Source organism: Oreochromis aureus, linkage group 16 (genome assembly GCF_013358895.1).
Source record: "Oreochromis aureus strain Israel breed Guangdong linkage group 16, ZZ_aureus, whole genome shotgun sequence".
In the NCBI taxonomy this organism is placed as follows: domain Eukaryota; kingdom Metazoa; phylum Chordata; class Actinopteri; order Cichliformes; family Cichlidae; genus Oreochromis; species Oreochromis aureus.
This window is the reverse complement of record NC_052957.1, coordinates 1,713,798-1,726,797: the sequence shown is the minus strand read 5'-3', so window position 1 is coordinate 1,726,797 and position 13,000 is coordinate 1,713,798. Positions and strand designations below refer to the sequence as shown.

Here is a 13,000-nt window from a genome sequence, read left to right as displayed (position 1 = left end):
AGCTGATGTAAGTGATAGTTTGTATGAGGTGAATCTGACAAGAAGACTTTGATTGCTTCCAAGCAACCAACAAAAACACTCATCCACAACATCTATTAAAATGCAACCTCGAGACTCCTACTGTTGTGAAATATATATTTTTTTGTGTGTGTAAATTAACATTTCTTCTTTGGATCTCTTTCCCTGCCCGTTTAGCCCATGAACTACTCCAATCCAGTGTATGCAAAGATCTACATCGACGGGCAAAACTGCCGGAAGCCAGTCATCAGCATCGATGAGAGGAGAGAGCTACTCCCAAAGAAACTCGAGGGGACAATTCATGAAACCGCCGCATAGCCTAACTTTACACTTTGTACTTCTTTTTTTACCACAGTGTATAATATGAAGGAGGAAACAAGATTTTTCTATTTCCTATGAGGCTCTTAGGTTTTACTGGTTTAGCATCAGCATAATGTCCTCGTCGCTGTGCTGAAGACTTTAATTTTCCACTTATGGTTTGCTTTCTGTTTGTCAGAGATCAGTTATACAGCGCTGTCAGTATAGTGTATGACACTGAAGTAAAGCTGCTGATTTGCAAAAACTTTATTAACACCAGAAGCCACACTTGTGCACAGTTGAAACCTTAAAATGCAGTGCTAGAATTTGTACCCATACCTGTTTGTAGTTCTAGAGGAATACAGTGTCGCTTTGTGGAGGCGATGAGGGGAAGGGCCGGCTCATTTTATCTGGAAAAAAAAAGTATGTATAGTAGAGAAGAGTTTGGGGTTTTTCTTTTTTTGTTATTTCATGTGACATATGGACCGGAGAGCTTCACAAACGACAAGTGGAGCTTGATTCCTTTTATTTGCATCTCTGTACCTGACAGCTCTGCTCCGGCAGTCCCACTGGACACAATAATATCAACACCATCACTTCTCACACATTATCTCCCGTCTTTTTCATTTCCACGGATTTCAATCTTCAGTCGCCCTGTTTCAGCAGTAATATGACGTACAAACGTATCTTTTGCTGAAAGATATTGAAGCCCACCCTGAATGTTTTCCGATCAGATTCCCGGATCCCGTACTGTACGCTGAAAAGACAGAATACCATATTTTTCTAGGTCTCATATATCAGCAAATGGATTAAAGATGGAGAGAAGAAAGATTTACCACAGCTACAAAAACAGTTATTAAGAGTTATTATAAAACACATCTGTTACTTCAGAAAAGGAAGATAATAAATATAAGAAATTTTATAATTTTGTATTTGATTTGTATGTTGTTTGGCTGCTTGTATTTTGAAGAAATGTATTAAATGTAAGTAATTTTTATATAAAATGTAAATCGATATTGAATAAAGGGGGCTTATTTCCACTTTGTGTCTTTCTCTTGATCCTCCAAAATGACTTATGTGATTATGTTATATGATGTCGAAGTAATAGTATGTGTGCACTTCTATGAGGCAATTCAACCAATGATCAAACTGTCAGTTGTTACACATGACTGCTGACCCGACAAGTCAATCAGCAGCGTGAGGTCTTTTACCTGCTGCGCAGAGGAAGGAGGCTGATGGAAGATTATTGCCCTCCCTGTGAGTACAGGAAGGCCGGCACTATTCATTACCTGGAGGTGGGGACGCGGTGTCGATGCCACCTGCTGAATGATAATTCAGTCTCCTTTCACTTTACTTACTTACAGCGGCTCTGTCTCCACACATTTCACCTCCATCCTCACCATAGCAACCAGAGGAGGCAACGGCACTCCTGCCCTTTCCCCATCTGCTGTGCCATCGGCGGGATCTGCCAGCACGCCCAGCTCACCGCGTTTTGATGACGGTACAAATAGATGCTGCGGTTTCCAGCTTCCCTAATTGGCCTGTGCGCTTTGTTTCGCTGAGACATCCGCTGTGATAACACAGGTTTTCGTGCTTTGCTGAGAGCTTGCAACACAAAGTCTCTCAAACACACTCAGCACCGCGGCGTGGAAAGAGAGTAATGTGGAGAAAATGTGGCCGTGACTGGCCTTTTTCTGCCAGCGCGTTTTTCTATAGAACATTTACCAATGATGAAGAACACATTTCAAATGTTCAGCTTTTATGACTGCGGCATTTAGAAGGTCGAGGTCGTTTCCAAGGTCGAGCACGAACAAAGCCATGTGACTGTGTACGGCTCTTTGATTAAAGCCAAACATACATATAAGCCTGTAGCCGAAGAGCTTTGCTCTCACACAGCAGAAAATAAGGTTTAATCTGTTCGACATAAATGAAACGGCCTTCTCAATTAACCCTCATGTAGTTAAACAGTTTCAAAATGACTCATCAAAGATACATCATCAGTATTATCATTGACTTAAGCTCTTATGAACATTACAGTTCTTTAAACTTCTGTTTGTTATTTATGGCCTGTATGCCTCACTAATCTGATCTTATAAGCATTGAATTTGAGTAAAAAAAAAGCATAATTTCTATTTTGACTGTATAATAATCCAATGAAACACACTGTGTTTATCACAGACTGCCACCATGAACATTTACTTTGAAACCATTTCAAACATATAAACACAAAGTAACACCTGTTGTGTTTCCAGTCAAAAATGACAGAGAATATTTTTTTATGGAGGAAATTATCCTAAAATCACACTTCCTTCTCACACAGCTCCTCACCAAGACCACCGGAGATGAAGAAATTATCATCTTATGTCCCTTGAGACCTCTGAGACATTCTCCACGTGGTTCTTTTCAGGTGTCCCAATATACACCTGTATGTTCCAGGAACAACTAGTCCTGGCGTCACATGTTGCCCATATCTTTATTATATATTTTAACTGCTTACTTTTGACATATACTGTTTGTCCCCTAAAGCCACCAGGCGCTCATCCACTGTGACGTTTGGATATGGGCGAGTGGCTGGCGCTCTACACACTCGTCCCAAACTTCTCTGATTGCTGCCAGTTTGTCTTGTTGACGTCGGCCTGGGCTTGTATCACGGTTCTCAGAGTAAATCACCCGTAACAACATTTACAGTCAAATTTCTGGAGTGACAGGATGGCCTGAAAAATTTTCCAACTAGACTCTGCATCCCATAAACTGCTGGTAAATTCATTTCTGGATCATTCATGTATGCTTCGAAGTCTTTCTGGGTTAGCTCCCTCCAAGCATCTTTTTAAGTCTGTTTCCCTCCAAGCTGGTCAAGTTTACCACTGTGGTCTGATGGAAAGAGTTCAAAGTAGGATTTAATGTCATCGATCCAGGATGCTCTGTGGTGGTCCTGATGACAGTTTGAGCTGAAAGCCTCACTGATTTGAATGTGACTGCAGACTCAGCATTGCCATCATCTTCATCATGGTCTGGATTGCACAGATTATATCCTGTGTCCTCTTCAGTTCCTGACACTTCCTCGTCTCATCCAGCCTCTGTGTCAGTTTCCTGGTCTGTCTCCTCCTCACCAGTGTGGTGATCAGATATGTAGTTAAGAGCCTCACACAGGGTATATTAACCTGCCGCACAGTGACCTGTGAGCAAGGCCTCAAAGAAGCATTACACACCAAAGCTACGAGAAAGTTCAGCGTCATTGAAACAATGTTGCCACTGTCTGTGAGAACTACCAGCACAGGAGTTCCAAACTCTAACAGATTAGTTTTTAACAGGATGCCAGCTGCTATCATCACGAGCGAACAACTAGGACATGTCTGTGTCTGCAAACTATTTTAGAATATCAAGAGCTCGAGCAAAGAATGTACTGTACTGCATCATGTACTGCCACACTACTACTAATGTAACAGTGTGGCAAAGACCACCAGAAGTATATGTAAGGTATCCTAATGAACATGATCAGTTAGTCATGTTTTACTCATGGATATGAAACATTGGTCAGCTGAAACCTATTAAATACAAGGTCACAGACAGGAGACACTCATGAATTCATGAAACCATACACCATACACCACTTTATTAGGAACACCTTGCTATTTCCTTCAGAACTGCCTTAATTCTTCATGGCTCAGATTGAAGCTGCTGAAACATTTTGGCGTGTAGCAACATGACATCATCACACAGTTGCTGCAGGTTTTTTGGCTCCACGTCTCCGTCCAAGGTGGATGGAGATGTGGTGACTGTGGAGGAACTACAGTGGTGTAGATCATTCACAGAAGATGGTACACATCCCATCATAAAGGCATGGAGATAGTCGGCAACAATACTCAGGTAGGGTGTGGTGCTTAAACAATGGTCAGCTGGTACTAAGGGACCCAAGGTGTGCCAAGAACACACCCTGACACCATCACACCACCACCAGCAGCCAGAACCGCTGATACAAGGCAGAATGGATCCATGATCCATTTTTGAGTTACTGTTGCTTTCCTATCAGCTCAAAGCAGCCTGTTCATTCTCCGCTGGCATCAAAAAAGCATTTTCACCCAGACAACTGCTGCTCACTGGATATTTCTCTTTTCTGGACCATTCTCTGTAAACCACAGAGATGGCTGTGTGGGAAAATCCCAGCAGTTTCTGAAATACTCAGGCATCAACAACCATGCCACTTTCACTGTCACTTAAATTCTGTTTCTTCCTCATTCTGACGTTTGGCTTCAAGCTCAGGAGGCGGTCTTCACTGTGTCTACATGCCTACATGTGTTGGGTTGCTGCTGTGTGACTGGATGATTAGATATTTGCATTAAGAGGAGTTGAACAGGTGTACCTGATAATCTAATGAGTTTATGAGCACGTGAGATTGCAGTGATGCTAGGGCTAACTCAGAAGGTTAAAGTATGCACCTCCTGTCATAACAATAAGACTTTATAGATTATATTTGATTTGTCTGCATCTGATCACACATGATTAGTGTTTGCTGTTATTGTTGTGTTCATTTTACAGGCTGTGATAATCTGGCATTTTGGGAACTGCTTTTTTTAAATGATCACATTTTATTCATTTATGTTCTTTATAAAATTACTGCAAAGTACCCGAGGTGAAATCATTACGTTATTTATCAGAAATTCATGCAATAGTTGAACTAATCCAGATCCTGCAATATGACTACAGACCACATGGACCAGATGTTACATCTCATATAAAAATGAGGAATTTAGGAGGAAGTTTAAAAAATGTCTTTGCATTTTACCCTTAGTGTTGAATCCTCGCATTTTAAACAGCGCATGAATTGTCCTTGTATTGTATTTATATCAGGCACCTCCAGAAATATTCAAATAATGGTGATTACTAAATTACTAGATGTGCAGTAAAAGCTGTAAGGTGGACTGTAACTAGAAATTAATGCATAACATTTAGATGTGAATAATAACTCCAGCCATACGCTGTAAAAAGACTTTGCTTTCAGCGTGTAATCTGGCATATTACATCAGGGTGTTATAGAGATGAGGAGAGCGTTCACCCAATGATCTCGCATACGGGAGGCTTCAGCTGATGAAAAGCTCCAACTCATTGAGCGAGACGCTGCTGGGCCTCTCACTCAGCCCTCGAAGTGCATCAAAACAGGAGAAAAACAGGAATTTGAAAGAAAGAAAGCCCTAAACTAAGAGATGCCTGGCACTCCCCTCCCTTCACCTTGCCTATTGATTTTTTTGTCTCTTTTCCACTTAGCAAGCGTCACCATTCTCCTGCATAAACATCAGAAAAACCCAGAGGGCTCATCTCTCGGACAGAATCAATAACAGCAGGAGTCGTATTCACATTATAAACAACAAGTCCTGCATACTCATGCTACAGCCTGCACCACCAAAAGCTGCTTATTGCTCCACGTGCTGCAAGTAAGAGAGACAGACTGAAAGTGTAAGGGTAACAAAACAAGGATGAGTGAGCTGCTGGAAACAGCGAAAACTTCCATCTGTACCGCTAATAACATTTTAACAGCAGCTGCTTTCAGTTTGAACCGCTGACGCTAACTTACAGAAGAAAAAATTCACAAGGGAGCACGACTGCATGGCTACAGTTCAGCTCAACATTAGATAATACAGCATTGATATGAAGATATGAACGTGATCGATATGAAAATAAGAGTAAATAATAAGAGCATTCATCTTAGTGCTGGAGGCTGTGGATGACATGTAGGTTTGGAGTCACAGCAAAGACATAAGATGATGGGTCTCATCAGCAGGTGAGTTTGCTCGGCTGCTTTGCCCTCCAAAGATCTCTGGTGTGTTCAGTAGCTCCCAAATATTCCCATGTTTTTCTACAGGCCGTTTACAAAAGAATGGATTTTTTTTGTTGTTGTTGGTCAACAAACTATCGGATTTACACACACTAAAGACATCTCGAAGTGGAGGAATGTTCTGCATCCTCACAAAACCTGACTAATGACCGGATTAAGACGAAGGAAATGAGGCTGTATTGTAATCCCCTTGGTGAAAGCTGCAGTTTTAATAAGCCTGGCAAATAAATCTGTGGGAGGGTCCACTCTTTCCTTCATAGCTTTTCTGACTATGTAACACTCCTGCTCTCGGTCCTTGATTATAGCAGCGTGTGGCACAAAGGACCACATGCTGATCGTGTACTGCACATTTTAATGCTTTAATCCTGACACTGTGACACCTGTATTGGCTTTATAACACTTCTAAAAACTTTTAAGCTTTTCAGTGAACAGAAGAAAACTGACAAAAGGTAAAGTGAACTTACAGCACTTCATTCATAAAGTGAAGAAAATTACTTTGGTAACATATAAAAAAAACTGATGGAAACTCTATTAACTTTGCACCCTTCTCCTGATCTAATCATGATACAAAAATGGAAACATTAATAATTACACAGTTGCAGAGGAATGCTATGTAACAGCTGGGTGGAGCTCCGACCAGTGACGACAGATGGACGATGAAAGAGAGAGAACAGAGATGCACCAAAATCAACATCCATCCATCCATCCAGTCTCCGTCCATCCATCCATCCATCCATCCATCCAGTCTCCGTCCATCCATCCAGTCTCCATCCATCCATCCAGTCTCCGTCCATCCATCCATCCATCCAGTCTCTGTCCATCCATCCAGTCTCCGTCCATCCATCCATCCAGTCTCCGTCCATCCATCCAGTCTCCATCCATCCATCCAGTCTCCGTCCATCCATCCAGTCTCCATCCATCCATCCAGTCTCTGTCCATCCATCCAGTCTCCGTCCATCCATCCATCCATCCAGTCTCCGTCCATCCATCCAGTCTCCGTCCATCCATCCATCCATCCATCCATCCAGTCTCCGTCCATCCATCCAGTCTCCGTCCATCCATCCATCCAGTCTCCGTCCATCCATCCAGTCTCCGTCCATCCATCCATCCATCCATCCATCCATCCATCCATCCAGTCTCCATCCATCCAGTCTCCGTCCATCCATCCAGTCTCCGTCCATCCATCCATCCATCCAGTCTCCGTCCATCCATCCAGTCTCCGTCCATCCATCCATCCATCCATCCATCCATCCATCCATCAGTCATCCATCCATCCAGTCTCCATCCATCCATCCAGTCTCCGTCCATCCATCCATCCATCCAGTCTCTGTCCATCCATCCAGTCTCCGTCCATCCATCCATCCAGTCTCCGTCCATCCATCCAGTCTCCATCCATCCATCCAGTCTCCGTCCATCCATCCAGTCTCCATCCATCCATCCAGTCTCCGTCCATCCATCCAGTCTCTGTCCATCCATCCAGTCTCCGTCCATCCATCCATCCATCCATCCAGTCTCCGTCCATCCATCCAGTCTCCGTCCATCCATCCATCCATCCATCCATCCATCCATCCATCCATCCATCCATCCAGTCTCTCGTCCATCCATCCAGTTCTCGGTCCATCCATCCATCCATCCATCATCCATCCAGTCTCCATCCATCCAGTCTCCGTCCATCCATCCATCCATCCATCCATCCATCCATCCATCCAGTCTCCGTCCATCCATCCATCATCCATCCATCCATCCATCCATCCATCCATCCATCCAGTCTCCGTCCATCCATCCAGTCTCCATCCATCATCCATCCATCCATCCATCCATCCAGTCCATCCATCCATCCAGTCTCGTCCATCCATCCATCCATCCATCCATCATCCATCCATCCATCCATCCATCCATCCATCATCCATCCATCCATCCATCCATCCATCCATCGTTCGTCATCCATCTGTCCATCCATCCATTCATCCATCCATCATCCATCCATCATCCATTCATCCATCATCATCCATCCATCCATCAGTCATCCATCCATCCATCCATCATCCATCCATCCATCCATCCATTCATCCATTCATCCATTCATCCATCCATCCATCCATCCATCCATCCATCATCCATCCATCCATCCATCCATCCATCCATCCATCCATCCATCCATCCATCCATCCATCATCCATCCATCCATCCATCCATCCATCCATCCATCCATCCATCATCCATCCATCCATCCATCCATCCATCCATCCATTCATCCATTCATCCATCCTATCATCCATCCATCCATCCATCCATCCATCCATCCATCCATCCATCCATCCATCCAGTCATCCATCCATCCATCCAGTCATCCATCCATCCATCCATCCATCCATCCATCCATCCATCCATCCATCCATCATCCATCCATCCATCCATCATCCATCCATTCATCCATCCATCCATCCATCCATCCATCCATCCATCCATCCATCCATCCTATCATCCATCCAGTCTCCATCCATCCATCCAGTCTCCGTCCATCCATCCATCCATCCATCCATCCATCCATATCATCCATCCATCCATCCATCCATCCATCCAGTCATCCATCCATCCATCCATCATCCATCCTCCATCCATCCATCCAGTCTCCATCCATCCATCCAGTCATCCTATCATCCATCCATCCATCCATCCATCCATCCATCCATCCATCCATCCATCCATCCATCCATCCATTCTCCATCCATCCATCCATCCAGTCTCTTCCACTTATACTTGTCAGGGGTGGAGCCTATCCCAGCTACCACAGGGTAAGATGCAGGGTACAACCTGGATCACCAGTGTAATGGAGCACTGAGCTGTTACATTTAACCTAGAGCAGAAAACGTACTGAACTCTGAGCTCAGTATTTAATTTTCCTTCAGTTGATAAGTCAGCCTGTTAGGCTTACTTGAGCCATATAAGGACAACATGTCCTGAGTAAGTGAGACCTGCTAAAATGCACAGTTCTTTTTTTTAACGTGCAAAAATAATCTTTGGAACAAAAAAGTATCACTGTTTGGCTTTTATTCATTTAATTTTACATTGAAAATGCTGTTTTTCACTGGCTGACATCCAGGATAAAAACTGATTCAAATGACTGTTCAATACAGACAAAGCTGCCACTAAGTGTCCCATCACTACCTCTGTTTATGTAAGATGCTGTCAGTTTATTCATATAAGAAAAATTAAACTGAATTGAACTGACTGCAGCAAAATGTCAGAAATGAAAGATAATGTGATCGCATCTTTTCTCTTTTCCTGTTTTACAATAATTACATTATTACTCTGTGAGGCGTCTTAATACGCACTGTGTGCCTCCGTCTTAATGGCAAACTGTAATATGTATGTGTTACTTACAAAGGACCTTAGCTGGAGCCATTAGCCATGGCAATGCCTTTGAAAAGGGCTTATTTCTCTCTATAGACCTCCTTTTAGATGTGCTGAATTAGAGGAGTAGGTGGGTTATGTAGCAGAACAATTGTTCCCCACCTCTGCAATATAGTCTGAGAGGGAAATGAAAGAGGTGGACTGGAACAGAGGTATTTGTTCTGATACAGGCAGATATGCATGGTGGGAGGAAGCATGCACTGAGTGGACACATCTAACCTATTGGTCACAGGCTGACCGCTTCCACGGACCGTTGTGTGTGATGAATATACGCTAACAAACAAAGGTAAACAGTGCAGTGTACTCCTCTCTGCAAATGTATTCATGCAGGAAAACAAACGATAATTTTAAGATTCCAGAAGCAGCTCAGGGCTCGCTGCCTTTATCTCTGTCTGCCTGTCTGTGGCCTCATCCCGATTCTTCTAAGGTGGCCTGAAGGAGGCCACCTTTAAGCATGTGAGTGATAATGACCAGCAGCCTGCCTCTCTGTGCAATAACTGGCAAGTCCTAGCTCTGTGCGGCTGTAGCAATAATCACCCTATTGGGTTAAGTCCACTTCATGTCAGTCGCACAAGGCCTTGCCAACTTACAGGAGGCAAAAACCTGCTGTCGTAGCAGATGTTGAGGAAATGATATGCTAGTTTCTTTTTTTCATGGGGACTGTGTGATATTTGAGCCTCGCAGCATGGCAGAGACTGCCAGAGCTTCTGACCTGCTCTGCTGTGCGAGGAATATGAGGTGACTGTGACAGGAAGTTCACCTCAGCTTTGTGAACTGGCTGCACGAATGCCAGATAATTGTGATTCCTGCTCTTGGCTCCTCAGATTTATATCACTCAGTGCACGTCTCTGTCTCTGGAGTTGTGGGCTTAAGTGAACAGGGGAAACTCTGTATTCTGCCTCTGATCTTTGTGGATCTGTCAATGCCAATATAACCATTTTTATTTGAAAGCACGGTGAGTTTAGAATTCTCTTTTGTTCCACGTTGTTCATTTTGTAGCCTCCTGGATGTAGCTGTCATTGCTACAAGCTTAAAAGTGGTTTTCCTTTAATAAACTGGCTGAGGAAAGAACCGAGGAAATCAAAAACACCTAAAGAAGACAGCGAGAACCTTTTTGTCTACCACAGACATGTTTAGCATTATCTCACAGTCACATCTGCTTTTCATCTGATAGCCAGTGGAGAAAAGCTGATGCAGTATCATGCATTATACCAGACCACCACTGGTTTGGATAATCTTGGCTGCTGCCAAGAATGTCTTTGATTATGACTTCACACAGCTGTGAGTGATTTTGGCTGTGGTTGTGCTTTATTGTTGTTTTATTATGGCTCTAAAATATCTGTTTGCTATGGAAGTGACACTCGCTGACTGACTTTGCATCACTGAAGTTATGCATGTAGGTAACAGACCTGGTAGACGAGTCTCACAGGTTCAAACTGTAAGCTTCTGCAGCTGGACATATCCAGTCCACCACAGACCGAGCCATAGCAGCAGGAGACGTCCAAACAATGACTGGACATCCAGTCACTGCTTCACCAGTCACAGCAGGCAGAGCAGCTGCAGCTGTGCTCACAGTCTGCAGTTGGATAATGTCAGAGATCAGCCCTTTAAAATGCATAACGAGGACTAAATGCATCACGTAAAGTGTCACATCATCTCTCACTCTGCTAGACGCTGCAGTTTCACTTTACTTGCTGTGCGTTAGAACAGCAATGAACCAGCAGGACTTCAAAGCATACAGCAAGAAACACAAATGTTACTGTTTGTGGTGACGCGAACCATAAAACTGTTTTTGCTCTGTCAAAGGTTTTAGTGTAAAAGTGTAACACACAATATATGGCAATATTATATACATGATCACATATTAGTGTCAGGCAGCTGGGTCTGTGAGTCAGCATTTTGAGGTTATTTGGTATTTTTTGACTTCTTATGTTGGAGTAATGTTACGTTCTTTTGTTATTGAGTTGAGTTTTAGTCTGGTCAAGGGTTTCCCAACCGGATGATCTGATATCGTCGTGTTGTGTGTGTTGTGACGTTATTCTTTGGCGCGCCAAGCCATTCGTGCATTTATGAAATTCCAATGTTGCAAGGACAATATCAATTCTGCTTAGCGTTTATTAAAGGGTCAGGGTCTGTTGATCGGCGGACAGAGGCAGTTTCTCGCAGCTTAAGTACAGTTTTTTGTTTTACGGCGGTTTTTCCCGAAGTCGCAAAAGTATGACATCACAACATTCTGATTGGTCACTTGCAATGTTGGTCCTGGAACAACATTTACTATGTTGATCTGGGAACAACACCAACACGACGATATCAGATCGTGCTTCCCAACCAATGTGCGGTGGCAGAAATGATCAGGTGTGCTGTGGAAGATTATCTGGTTTCACCTGACTGGTACTCGTTGGACAGATTGGACAGAACAATTACATTCTCTTCCACTAGAGGGCAGTACAACTTCTTGCTCCAATTAAATATATTGCTAACTGCCAGTAAAACAGAAGAAGACTAAGAAGAAATTATATAGTCATGCTGTGAGTGAGACAACACAGTGCAAAAGAGCAATAGATAAATATATATTTTTTAAAAGTAGTCAGTCTGACCTGGGATCTGGAGAAAACTCCGACCCAGATGAAGGCCCGAGCATGAGCAGTGTTCAGAAGAAAGCAAAAATGGGGAAACACCGAACCAATTCCACTAAAAATGATCAATATGCTTTTTGTGACATTTTTGTTCGGTGGTGTGCTGTGTGATTTTTCTAATGTGAAATATGTGCTGTGGATCCAAAAGGCTGTGAAACACTGGGCTAGTTTATGTCTCCTCGTTTATGAGTCTTTTCCTGTTTGTCATGTAGGTTCCCCTTGTGTCTCTCTCCCTCGCTCTGTCTCTTGTGTCAAGCTTGCATGTCCCAGTTCTCGTCTCTCCATGTTTCCTGTTTTATTTTGAAAGTCTTGTGTTTCCATGTTAATTGTGTTTAGTTTTGCTTCCCCTGTGGCTTCGTGTTCATTTGTGTCAGCTGTGTTTCCCAGGTGTTTCCACTTCCCTCATCACCCTCCTGTGTATTTCAGTCCTCTGTCTCCCTCTGCTCAGTGTCAGTTTGTGTGTTTGCATTGCATCAAGTTTCAGGGTTCTTCATGCTCCTGTTCAGGTTCATATTCACATCATAGTCTTCATGGTTAGTTTTAGTTGGTCCCAGTTTAGGTTTTAGTCTAGTTTTGCCTCAGCTTGCGTAGTCTTTGTTTTTGTTTTTTGCGTTCAGCCTAAATAAACGGCTCGCTTTTTTTTATGCTGTCTTCTTTTGGGTCCACACCTCAAACACACCTGCCCCCCCAGCTGTGACAAATCCTTCACTGATGGTATGTAAAAGTATGTTGGGATCAACATGAAGTATATTAATAGATATAGTAAGTTAGAGCGTGTTAGAGATTTGTGACAGTATTTTGGATA

The 13,000-nt window shown here is 43.2% G+C and overlaps 1 protein-coding gene across 1 annotated transcript in view; it reads left to right on the top strand.

Moving 5' to 3' along the window:
- lrp1bb (low density lipoprotein receptor-related protein 1Bb) overlaps window positions 1–1,340 on the top strand; it is a 270,456-nt gene extending 269,116 nt beyond the window's left edge. The window contains exon 91 of the mRNA XM_039600082.1: window positions 196–1,340. Coding sequence (XP_039456016.1) covers window positions 196–336 — 141 coding nt within the window. The 3' untranslated portion in view covers window positions 337–1,340. The remainder of the gene's footprint in view (window positions 1–195) is intronic.
- Window positions 1,341–13,000: the final 11,660 nt, after the last annotated feature.